Source organism: Chenopodium album, chromosome 17, assembly GCF_948465745.1.
Source record: "Chenopodium album chromosome 17, dcCheAlbu1.1, whole genome shotgun sequence".
NCBI lineage: Eukaryota > Viridiplantae > Streptophyta > Magnoliopsida > Caryophyllales > Amaranthaceae > Chenopodium > Chenopodium album.
Window position 1 is genome coordinate 34701238 of NC_137850.1, and position 12911 is coordinate 34714148.

Here is a 12911-nt window from a genome sequence, read left to right on the forward strand (position 1 = left end):
ATTATAACTAAAATAAGTTTTCATAAAGTTTAATAAACTCTAATAAATTCAAATAAGTAATGATAATTTCAGATAAGATAACATAAGTTCAGATAAGTGAATATCAAGTTAATAGAACACACCCTTAATTTGAACTTATTTTTATAAACCTAATTTGATTGCCTGACTTGATTAAACTTTGACCTTATATATATACTAATCCATTAAAAAAAAAAAAAAAAAAAAAAAAAAAAAAAAAAAAAAAAAAAACTGGAGTTTCATGAAATTTAATTGTATTAGTGTGTATTTTCCAGATTTGTAATTCTTATCAGTGTTATGTGAATTCAGAGTACTTAAGGTGAACTAAGCATAGCTTAAGAATAGAGGTGATCAAAAGTCGGGTTGTGTGTTCTGTTCACCTTGTTTTCTCTTATTTCAGGTGTAATAAGTTCGAATAAGTTCAGTTCAGGAAAAATAAGTTTTGATAAGCGTTACCTAAGTACAAATTAATCAGGTAAATAGAAATCTCATGGTTAAATTCGCAAAAAAGTGGCGGGCTTGTCAGGCCAAATTGAACTTTTTTTTTTCCGGCCGATTTCGGGATTTTCCCTACCTTTTTAAAAGTGACTAAACACTTATTAATAATGTTGAGATAATTATGCCCCCTTAAAATATGCATTTACATATTTACCCTTGTATTATATCTGTTATATTTTTATAAATAGTGTTGAGACAATTATGCTCTTTAAACTAAACTTTATAATCCTACGTGGCGCGCTAAGAAAATTAAATCCTACGTGACTCTCTAAAAACTCGGGAAAAAACTCCCCTTTATATATATATATATTAGATTTGTTCTATTTTAATAAATAGTGTTGAGACAATTTTTCCCATTAATATATTCATTTATTTATTTGCTCGCATTTATATTACTCAGTAAATGAGTTTGTTTTGAACTCTTAAGAATATAATGTGCGAAGATTTATACTCTTAAAATATTTATTTACGATTTTCCCTTATTTATATTGGCAACAACTTAAGGTGTAACATAAATCTAAATCAAAAAAAGTTGCACGGATATAGCTACTATGACGCATGAGCCACCCTAGTAACTATTTTTACTTATCCAGACCCATCCTTTTCCCGAGCTGGATGGGGTTGAGCTAGCGGGTCGAGCCGTAAATCGTAATTGATCATCTCTACCTCCCAACAAACCCACACCAAACGACGACAACGTTTGAACCCATTTTGACAATCGAGTATTTGACATTCCACAAATCAAAATCCCCACCTTCCTTCTCGTAGATCCGATCTCCTCCCGCCCACCCCCTCTTTCTCTCTCTCTCTCATCGATCTGCAAATTCGTCAAATTCGGGATCATGCCTCTGTCATCGGAGCTCTAATGGAAGGAGATGATACCCATTGAGTCGCCATTAGAGCACAATGAGCTGTTAACCTGCCCTTCTCTCAGTCGTGAGCCTTCGTTTTCTGGCTGGTGCGATTTCAACCAAACTCATCATCTGCAACGAGGCGAAGGCGATAGCGACAACGACGAATTTCAGCTGCCATTTGATCAGCCAGGAATTGCAATGGAGAAACCTGGTGATTTGGAGAGAGATGATAGGAATGGGAATGGGAATGAGAGTTATGTTCCTTTTAATGTTGAAGATCAAGGGAATGGGATTGGGAATCGGAGTATTGAGGATTTGGATTCCAAGACTGAAGTCTCACCTGCTAATGTGCTCAAGACTTTGTTCTTTATCTGTGTTTGGTACACTTTTAGCTTGTTTTTGACACTGTAAGTCAATCTTCTTGCTCTAATTTCGACTTTTGCTTTTCTACTTTTAAGAAATGTGGTTTTGTTTTGGAATTGTGAGCTTTGGGTTTAGTTTGATTATGAATTAGGACCTGTTTTATTACTTGATTCATCTGTATCGGACCGTAAAGTAATGAAATCGAGTACTTGGGGTGGCAAGGATTTGGTATAAACTCAATGTGTACTGTGTAAATTGTAGGCAAGCCGATTCGACAATCTAATTTATGTTGACAATTGAATATGTATGCTGTGCCAATTTTTATGTAACATTTTTACTTTGCAACTCTATTATTTTGGGTGTTTTTTCCTTGGCGAAAGCACGATAGTAACTGCTAAGAGTTTGAACTACTGGAGAGTGAATGATAGTTGAAGTGTTTAAAACTTTCTTCCCGGTTTCAGGGGATCTGGGATTGATTCTCATTATCCACTCTTGTGGCTCTCTAAACACCAAAAAAAAAAAAAAAAAAAGTGTTTGTTGTTGATAATGTAGTGTCATAAGCTGCTTTGCAAGTTGGTATTGGCTATTTGCATAATTCTTTGAACCATGTTGGTATTGGATGGATATATGATATTTTAGGTTTTGCAGTTATGAACAAATGGGTCAACTTTAAAAATTGGAGATTGAAGAGAAACAATGATGTTGTATACGGTGATTTAAACATTGTCATGATATTTGGCACAAAGATAATTTTTGCATCTTATGATGATTTAAGCAACCAACTTAGGACTAACACAAAGATAATGTTTGCATCTTATGATAATTTAAGCAACCAACTTAGGACTAACACAAACTATACAATTGTGTCAGAATTGAAAACTTAGGATGGTGTCTCATTCCATCCTGTATCTTGCTATTGGAAGGCTTTTCATTTGAGGAATTGAAAGGGAAAAAAAAATTATGCTAGTGATTTTGTACTTCATTTACACTTTTTGTTCAAATCCTTAAATTAAGGTTGGTCATTAATTATTAATCCAAAAGCACAAAATTAGCATTCTACCAAATCAGTCATGTTTTAACGGGTGTTTAGTTTTTAGTAGAAAGTATTAAACTTTTACAACTTAAAGAGAAAACAAATGGTTTAATATGATTGGTTTGGGAGTATGCTGATATTATGCTTATGGATAGGTCTGTATACACGGACCGTCTTGTAAAATAGCCTTTGTTGTTTTTCCTATGAATAAATATGTGTACAAGTTGTGTTGAGTAGACAGTAGCAAAATTGGATGTTCTAAGCTTCTTTTTATGAAGGGTATTGTGTAAAATAAAGATTCACCCTTAAAATCCAAGGTAAATGGGGAATTCACTTCTGATATATTAGTGTAGTTGTCGGATAACATTATTTGTAGTTACTTAGGATACTTTTTCCCCCCCTCTCTTTTTCTTGTTTTAAATATATTGAAATCATCTTTTGTTTCTTGTCAAAGCAATTGACTTCTTAATACTTGTAAATTTGTTGTGACTAGGTATAATAAATCTCTATTAGGGGATCACATGGGGAAGTTCCCAGCTCCCTTGTTGATGAACACATTTCACTTTGCTATGCAAGCTGTTTTATCTAGAGCTATTACTTACATTTGGTATGAAAGATTTCATAAAGGTGTATGTATGACATGGAGGGATTATTTTTCTAAAGGTATGCCAGTTCAATTACTTTGGTTTATATTCTACACAGTTTTTTTTTTTTTGGCTTCCAATTCGATTCAGTTATGTTCTCTTATGACATTACATGTTGGACACCTTATAAAATCTAGTTAGATGCTAATCATGATATCCCTTAAGATGTTGAAGTGATTGAAGACAATAATTTTTATTATGCCTATTCTTAAAACCTAGTCCTCTGAAGCTCTCAGATAAAAGCTCCTTTGGCTTTGGCTTAAGTTATCAATTGTTACCTTGTAGTTTTAAGCTAGGTTACACAAGACGATTATGGACATGGTACAAATGCAAAGTTGACATGATAAAATGCCAACCTAAAAGTGGGGCACATAAATCATAACTTATATCATAAAAAAGGAATGTGACCATTCACTCAAAAGATCATTCTACTCTTATTTTTAAAATAAATAAATAAAATTTATCTCATTTGGAATCTTGAGATATTACGTTGCAAATGAATTCTTTTACTTTAACAAGACATGTATTTTCAAAACAATAACTATGTGGGATCTTGCTAGATTCGTCTTGTTTTTATTTTCCTTGTACCCTTGTGGCATTTGTTTCCTAGTGCTCCAAAATATCAAAAAATCAAAACTAGACATGGTTTTTCACGCATGTTTAGGTGCATCTCACATGTGTCGGTGTTGGACCCCAGTGCGACAATTACATGGATTAATTGTGATTTTTAGGTTTCAAGGACTTTGGTCTAAGATTTTCTATTTTATTTTATTTTTAATTTTATTTATTGGGGCTTTGTGAATATTACCTTCCATAAGATTTCACTTCTGTGGGGATTTCCAAGGTTTCAAAATTGATCTTCATTTACATGTATTGTTGCTCCTTTATTCGACTAGGATGTGAAAAATGTGGGTCAAGGTGAATGAAAGAGACCAAAGATGGGTTGGAACTATTTGGCCAATTGAAGCTCTGCGCCATGTGGAGGAAAAGTGATGGGGAAATTTTTTTGTGGATTGAGAGGAATGCTTTTCTTTTTTTTTTTTTTTTTTAATTTTTATTTCTTGCTTATTTTTGGGGGGTGGGGGTTGGGTTTGTACCTAAATATGAGTTAGCAAGATGATACCAAGTTTTCCCTCTAAACCCCGCTGTATCCCTCCAATTCACCTCCCCCCCCCCCCCCCCCCCCCCCAAAAAAAAAAAAAAAAGAGGATAATCTACACATATTATTTTATTTGGAACTGTAAGGGCATGTTGTGTGCTGTAATCTCTTTCAATAACTAGCAGATGGATGGATGACTTAATGTCATTATTTAAATTTTATTGTAGTAAAAGTTTCTGTTACTGATAGACTGTTAGCAATATACCATTGACTTATCTGATGCCTAACAATACAGATGGCCTCTGCCTTTACAGTTTTCCCTACAGCTCTTGCAACGGCATTGGATATCAATCTGAGCAATGCATCACTTGTTTTCATCTCTGTTACATTTGCCACCATGGTTCGTCCCTTATACTTGAATTTTATGTTTATGCAGTATGGTTTATGCTTCCATTTTCTAGCTTCTTGTTTAAAATCCAATGACCTTATCTTCTATGTAAAATTGTAATTGTTCGAATTTTTCCTGTAATTTGCAGTGTAAATCCGCTTCTCCGATATTTCTTCTTGTCTTTGCTTTTGCTTTCAGGTAGGCAATACCTTGTCATATCTTCCTTCTCCCCTTTAAATCGTCTTACTTCTTTTCTGATTATGTCTTTGCATTTTCTTATGTTCTGCGTTGGATTTGTTCCCTTTTTTTCTTTTAATATTTTTTTGAAAATTATAAGATGGTGAATTAAAAAAGTTTGCTTTTTATTCTTGTCTAGTTGTGTAGTAAGCTATAGAGTATAGATAACACTATAGAGGCTGATAGACAAGTTTAACTTTCATCTCTATGTATTACCTTTTGCTTTTCCAAATTGAGATATTCAAATTTTATTTTTAATTTTGAAAATAAGATTTTTTCTTGTTACCTTTTCAACATAATTGTACTAGAATTTTCTGCCAATTTGGCTTGGTTGTTGTTGATGTGTCATTTGTATTAATAGTAGCATGGGGTGAAAATCTTAGAGTGCGCTTTTGTATCCAGGAAGAAAAGAAGAGTGAGCTGTGAATACACAAGATTTTAGGATTAGTAAAATTATCTAACATTGGATGGTCAACATTCAATTCCAATCTATCTACTAGGGTTAACAGCTTCATGGTTTTCTACCAGTAACTCAGTAAGCTTCAGCAAGAACTTTCTGTAATTTCTAAGTTGTTCTTATTTTCCTATGAAAAACATCTTGTTTACCCTTTTTGCCAATTCATAGAGCCTTTTTTAAAATCCTCTAAGGCAAGATTTTTCTGTGATACACAGATTTTGAGGTGATATTGATATTTATTACTATAAATTTAGTTTCAGTAATGCTATGATAGGACAAAATCCATTTATAGTTTACTTTTTGTTGGGTATTTTAACAAATTTAGATAGCTACCTCTTTTGGTAGATAGGGGATGTACTTTTGTTAGTACTCAGTTATATCAATATTAATCTCCATTCCTACTATAACTAAGAGTCAAGGATGACATTCATATGCTTATTTTTTCCACTTGAATTTGACATTCTTTGTTCTTGATATTAATTTTCTATTGTATCTTGGTTGATTTAGGTTGGAGTCTCCAAGTCTTAAACTTTTTGGAATCATTCTAGTCATCTCATTTGGAATTCTGTTGACGGGTATGTGCAACTTTTTTTTTTTTTTCTCTATCTTTGCATGGCCATGGATGGATGTAAACAAGGTCTTATAAAAGTAGAAGAGCTGAAAAAAATCTAGGGATCCTAGGTTGGGTCTAATGTATTGAATTTTGTAACCTTATTTCTGCAATGCAAAGAGGCTATGACAATTTGTATGTGTCTGCGGCTGTGTCCGTTTATCGGGTTAACTGTAGCTGAAAAACAGCAGTTAGCAGTGCTTGATGTTATTGCTGATACAGTGACTAATGGAATTACTTTTGACATATTCATATTCTTTTTGACTTGCAGTTGCAAAGGAAACAGAATTTGAGTTTTGGGGATTTATCTTTGTTATGCTTGCTGCTGTTATGTCTGGATTTCGCTGGTGTATGACACAGATTCTGCTCCAGGTATTGCCATTTCCATGCGTAATTTCTCCAATATGATGCTTAGTTGTTGAGATTAGAAAGCTCAATGGTCACTATAGATGATTTCTTATGGCTGCTCGCTGCTGTAGCTTGACAATTTGATTTTGGTTTTGATGTTTCAATCCTAACTTTCTTTTTCACTCTTGCCATGGCCGGTTGATTTGCATTGTGGTTTTATTTGCTGTTAACAAAAAACTGCACTGAAGAAAGAATCCTATGGTGAGTACCGTGTTTTGTTTGCTAAGCCATTATGAACATAAGCAATTTATGACAATGTTGTGGCCATAGTCTCTTACCAAAATGCTATTATAATTCATCTTGGAAATAGTAACTAATTAATTAATTAACTAATTATGTACTCTCTTTAACTAGACTGCTGCAAGAAACTAGGTTCTTTTTTTGGGGGGGATGGTTGGGGGAATTGTGGACTAAGCCTACTTTGTATGCCTTAATGCCATCATGGAGTGACTTTCTAAACTTCGTCTACTTGCTTAAAAGCCTTATGGCCAAACTACTAAAATTTGAAAATTTTCTCCCTCAGGTTTAAAGAATCCACTTACCTTCATGAGCTATGTCACCCCTATAATGGCACTGGCGACTGGTTTAATGTCACTTTTGTTGGACCCTTGGCATGAGTTCCCACAGAACGAATATTTTAACAGCTCCTGGCATATCACAAGAAGTTGTTTGCTCATGCTTTTTGGCGGTACCCTGGCTTTCTTTATGGTAACTTTTACTTTTAATTTTTTGTAGGTCACAAAAGCAAATCTGATTTTGGTTCCTTCTGATGTCTTTTTTTTTTTTTTCCAGGTACTGACAGAGTATGTTCTGATCTCAGTAACGAGTGCCATGACTGTCACGGTAGCGGGTATTGTTAAGGAGGCTGTTACCATAATTGTATGAACTCTTCCAGAAAATTTTCCAATTAGTTGTGAAAATGTAATTTTGTCCTAATTATATCTGTTATTCTGTGTGCTGTTACTGTGTTCACTGGCTTTTTGTGATTCTATTGGTTGTCTGCTTTCAGTTTTCCATATACTTGTTATAAGCATTTCCTACATGCACTTGTAGAAGCTTAATATTTCCTCTTTTTATTTTATACTTGCAACACTCTTTTTTGGCACGCTATTTGAGGAAGTGATTAAAAAAGGTTAACAAACAGATTAAGCTATAAATATTATAGTTTTAAGCCATGATAACTTAATAATCTTTTGGTAAAATTATTTCAATTAATTTGTTGGTTTACCTAGTCTAATATCTTAATTTGCTTGCCAAAAAGTATATAAAAACAGAGTAAATATTTACTTAAGATGTTGGTAAACTTTCAGGCAATTGATGTTATGGCTTTTGTAGTATGCATGCTCTGTTCCAAAAATTCCTAGTCTTATTGTCGGTCATGATTTTTAGATATGACAACTTGACAAGTAATTTAGGATAGTTGATAAAAAGAATATAATCTATCTTTGCTCCTAGGTTTGACTAAAAATATGTTTTGTTGCCTAATTTGATTTAGTTTCATTTCATGGACATGTGAAGATGAAGTTGAAATGTTATTTGTGATGCTATATTAGACGTGGCTGAAATAATCTCAGTCTTGTCTCCTATGTACTGAGGTACTCATAGAAGTGTATGTTCCTGGTGTTGTGGAAAAACCCAAAAAAGTTGTATTGAAATTTATAATATGCTGAATCTGAAAATGTTTGTCCACTAAAATCATTCTTCCACTAATTCTAAACCTAAAGAGGAAGTTAGCCTCCTTCTAAAGGAACAAACAAGAATTTGCTTGATAGTGTGACACGCCTTGTTGGCCCAAAATTTTTAAATCCTTCTATTTTCTGGAGTCCTTTCCAGTTTGAATTGTATTGAATTATATATTAAGTTGGCTTTTATGATAACAGGAAATATAAGCTCTGTGCCATTTGTTTTGAACTGAAATGTTGATTATTATATCATTAGTGCTTACTAGTGACACATCTTGTTGGCCTAAAATTTTTAAATCCTTCTGTTGTCTGGACTCTGGAGTCCTTTCCAGTTTATGCTAACTAAAGGGTAAACCAAGAAAGTCAACTTCAAAAGATTCGCAGTGGCAGGGTACCTAGTAAAGATCATCTGAAGAGGAAAGAACCCACTTTTCTTTGGCTTAAAAGAAAAGAAAAAGAATTAATAATCTCAGGAATGCGTAAAACTTTTTATTTTTTATTTTTTTTATTTTATTTTTTTAAAATATGATAAGAAAACAGTGTCAAATTATTTGATCTACCAGCAAGATATGTGTCTAATTGTCGTGAGTGATTTGAGATTGTCACTTTGAAGAACTTCTCCATTGTCACTGCTTGATCATGAAATATAGATGAAGACCAGGTGAGAGCTAACTCTGCTAAGATTTTGTCCTAACATCAGATGATGTTCTGTGCTTTCCGCGTCTGTTTGGGCTGTTAATTGATGATATGAAGGACCTTTTTTGTTTTTGCATGTTAAATTTTATCTGTGATTATCCTTATTATTTTCCTGAAAGTTGATCAACCTGAAAATTTATTCTCAGAGATTTGGTGGCTGTTACTGAACTCCTATTTACTGCATTCAGGTTGCTGTCTTTTACTTCCATGATGACTTTACTTGGTTGAAAGGGATCGGTCTTCTGATAATCATGATTGGTGTCGGTTTATTTAATTGGTACAAGTAAGTACAAACCAATATGACCTTCTTTGTTGTGATGTAGCTTACAATTTTAGTTTACGTCGTTAAAATGATTTTCAATGTGCTTTTATCACTTGAAACAAATTTTTCTGATCTTTATCCACCAAATTACTAACATCGAGAACTTCATGTTGGCTTTTGAATCTAATTTTATTGTTGGAGTCCTGTGGAGTACCACAAATTGACTACTGTAATGAACTTACTTAGGGGAGGGTATTACGGGTAATTTAGTATGTTGGTAGCCATCAAATGTAGTACATAATAAGGGAAAATAGGCAATGAACCAAAGATGCCACCTGTGTACATGAGACAAAACTTAGTCTAGAATCATCCTAGATAGCTATTAACCTATCTTTGTAACCCCCTTGCCATTTTCAATCAATATTCAAGCTTTAATCTTTATTTACTTGCATTGTCAAATCTGAAATATTAAGCTAGAAAACCAGTCCATTACAACTACATACCACCATTATTTACTATTACCATACTGTACATCTAATGTCTATGCTTCATGTCTCAAACTAGTGGTGAAAATATCCAGTAAAACTATACACAGTAATATGTTGCTGATAACTCTAATTAAAAAAACAAAAATTGTTATAAAAGAAAAACAAAAAGCAAAAAAACTAGTGGAAAGAATTTCAATAGAGATATAACAATAAGATAGAATTTCTAACTTTTTCATGCTTAGCTTCTGCTCTTACTTTTTTTTTTTTTTTTTTTTTTTTTTTTTTTTTTTTTTTTGGTTAGATATCAGAAGCATCAGAAAGGTGAAGTCCATGAAAATGCTGGGGAACAGTTAGGAGCGACTAATATCCCTGCAAAGTATGTCATTCTTGAAGAGGCCGATGATCAACATGATGGCATTTGAGACCTTTTGATTCTATGAGGTACGAATTTGCATCAATGCAGAACTTTATAGTTCATTCTTGAATGACCCCCAGTCCCACAAGAGAACTTGACTGAGTTACTTTGTTGGAAGTTACAGTATTGCCGACCTTTTCCCTTGATTTTCCCCCTTATTTTATTCAATCATTGCTTTGTGTAGAAATTCTTATTGGGAAAGTAATCTTACTCCAGTTCACTTGGGATAGCTGGATAAGTGTGAATTTCATTAGTAAAAGTAGATTTCTGAAATGGGCATCCTGATCAGTCAATGAGGTGGCAATTTATGTGCAGCTTTAATGTAGCATTGCTTGTGGTAGTGGAATCTCATTTAGGGCAGTTGTCTCTTTTATCTCATAATAAGTTGCTGTAGGGATATTAAAAGAGAGGGAAAGGGACTTGTATACTAGCTATCTGCTATCATGCTCCATTGATCTAATTGCCTATCTGTTGTTTGGCGATTTGATTTCTTGCACATCTCCTTTTCTTTTTGAAAACTGATTGTACCTTGATTCATAAATTTCCTAATACGTATTATATTAGCTTGCATGACAAATCGCATGACCAGATCTGTGAGCTCACAGAAAGAGGTTTGACGTTTGGACAGTTGGAATTTGTTCCTGTAATCATGTGTGAGTGGAGCTATTAAACTTTTTTTTTTTCCCCACTAATTTATTTAATTTATATTTTTGTATATTAGGGAGGATCAACTAACATTTTAACTCCTGTGATTGTGAAGTATAATTACCTGAACCACACATAATTGACAACCTTCTATAAACTGATACCTTGGCATCATCAATGAAGAAACCTTTATTCAGAGGCATAGTTTGTTAAGATATGTAGGGTCTATACTTAGTTTTATATCCCCATTTCTCTTATCATATGAGTTAAAGGCCTGTCAAACATCAGAAGATACATACCCTTGGGTTTATGTCCTAGCCAGGTGAGGTTATCCAAGAATTATCTGAGAACCCAGTTTTCATGTTCATGTCACCCACTGTGACACTAAATTCCATATAATCATGCTTCTTCATTCCCTATGTCCAATCTAACTGTTCAACAATCTAAGAACATATTCTGTTGGTAAATCCCGATGGATAAATGCAAAAAGTCCCAGTATCTGTAGCCGAATGCGAGAAAAATTATTTTTTTGAAGGAGTTGCTTCCTTGCACATGCATTAAAAATACTTCTTCCAGACTTCCAGTTAAAATTTTGCATCCATCCTTGAGGAACTGCGTGAACAGCTTTTGATTGAGTTGAAAATTTTCTTTTCTTTCCATTTCACCTATTATTTGTTTATTTATTTTGGTCCGATTGAGCTGCAAGGACATTACAAATAACAAAGGGTAGAAGGAATTCGAACCTGTGACTTGCACAGGCCAGTCGTCTTTGCCATTAGGCCAAGACCACATTGATGTGCACCTATGTTAGCCTCAGCTATCAGTCTCTCCAAGACTTTTTTCAACAAAAAGTTTGCTTATTTTGGCACCTCCTGGTCAAAATCCTTGCTTTTTTGCCCATTACATGTATGTTTGCTTGATGGTTTGGATCTGTAGGTTTTTGACTCAATGCTTAGTGCACCTTCACATCATTGAATGTATAGAACTCAATTTCTTTTTTTAGTTGAAAGTGAGTCAGGGAAACAATATTCTTTACACAAAGGTAACTACAACAAATTGAAGTAGAGTTATCAAACTTTGTTTTAGTCAATGTTCAATTTTTTCTACAACATTGATAGAATCAAAAGTAGGTGGAAATTGATAAAAGTTTGTTTAGAAGTTCTGGTTTGCATTGTCTTTTTTTTTTTTTTTTTTTCCTCGTAAATCTACTAAAGCTTGCCTTATTTTGCAGGGCTCCCTCAATGGGGACACATTCAGCTTAAAATTAACTTGTAAAAAGTGCATCAAACTTCTTCTCCAGGCAACCTGTATGTATACAACGTAATTTGTCTTCAAACTTCTTGTTGGATTGCTGCCAAAGCTATAGGTTTTGATGGCAGACACAGTTCAGGTGCATGGTCATACCATACATGAACCTTCCCAGCTAAAAGCGGCTGCTTCTGCTCGTATTATACACCGTCACGCTGCTTGCTGTATCATTTTTGTACCATTATACTAGATTGTACATGTATTACTGAAGACATGAAATTTTACTGCTTTCTCCAATTAGGCTGAAGGTGTTATTAGCCTTAGCAAACTTCTGTACATGTGTGTGGTTGCCAAGTTTGTTCATTGCAAAACATTGTAGTACTCAATTTTGGATTAATTGTAAAGCATTTTTTCAACACATCACTGCGGATTATCATGAAGCCATACAAATCTGTTTGCATATACTATACTACTCCATATGTACGCAAGGTGTACAAAATTTTAAAATTATTTGCTTTACTCGTTTATTCAATTTTGTCACGCATATACATTAAGGGAAAAAACATGTTAAAATTTGAAAATAAGACAAAAGAAAATGTAAATCAAAGGGACATTGAACCTTTTTGTAATTGCTCGAGATCATAATATTGTAGTACTTGTTTTTTTTATTGTTCAACTTTTCTGATGCAACCTGGAGAACTTTTACCCTGATCCAATCACTCTAGGTGATGAGTATTAGGCTTGATGAACTCAGAGAATATCCACGCAGAAAGCAGGGAATTTTCGAGCGTATTCACCAATGAAACATGACTGTATTAGAGAGAATTTAGAGAGAGAAAGAGATAGCAGGGGAAAGTTGTAATGAT

At 33.8% G+C, this 12911-nt stretch overlaps 1 protein-coding gene across 1 annotated transcript; it reads left to right on the forward strand.

Moving 5' to 3' along the window:
• Positions 1-1289: 1289 nt before the first annotated feature.
• Positions 1290-12468, forward strand: LOC145587832 (putative sugar phosphate/phosphate translocator At1g06470). The gene is made up of 12 exons (XM_081644508.1): positions 1290-1777; positions 3260-3429; positions 4824-4909; positions 5046-5095; positions 6099-6166; positions 6473-6573; positions 6798-6810; positions 7133-7317; positions 7402-7488; positions 9176-9270; positions 10039-10178; positions 12029-12468. Exons 1-11 carry the CDS (start codon positions 1392-1394, stop codon positions 10157-10159), a joined length of 1362 nt encoding a protein of 453 aa, XP_081500634.1. The 5' UTR covers positions 1290-1391; the 3' UTR covers positions 10160-10178; positions 12029-12468.
• The last annotated feature ends 443 nt before the right edge of the window (positions 12469-12911 follow it).

Bases quoted from the DNA above. Each gene is read 5' to 3' on its own strand.
- LOC145587832 (XM_081644508.1), top strand. From the start codon at position 1,392: ATGATACCCATTGAGTCGCCATTAGAGCACAATGAGCTGTTAACCTGC. The intron at 4,910-5,045 runs GTTCGTCCCTTA...TGTAATTTGCAG, and splicing joins CTGTTACATTTGCCACCATG to TGTAAATCCGCTTCTCCGAT. The intron at 9,271-10,038 runs GTAAGTACAAAC...TTTTTTGGTTAG, and splicing joins GGTTTATTTAATTGGTACAA to ATATCAGAAGCATCAGAAAG.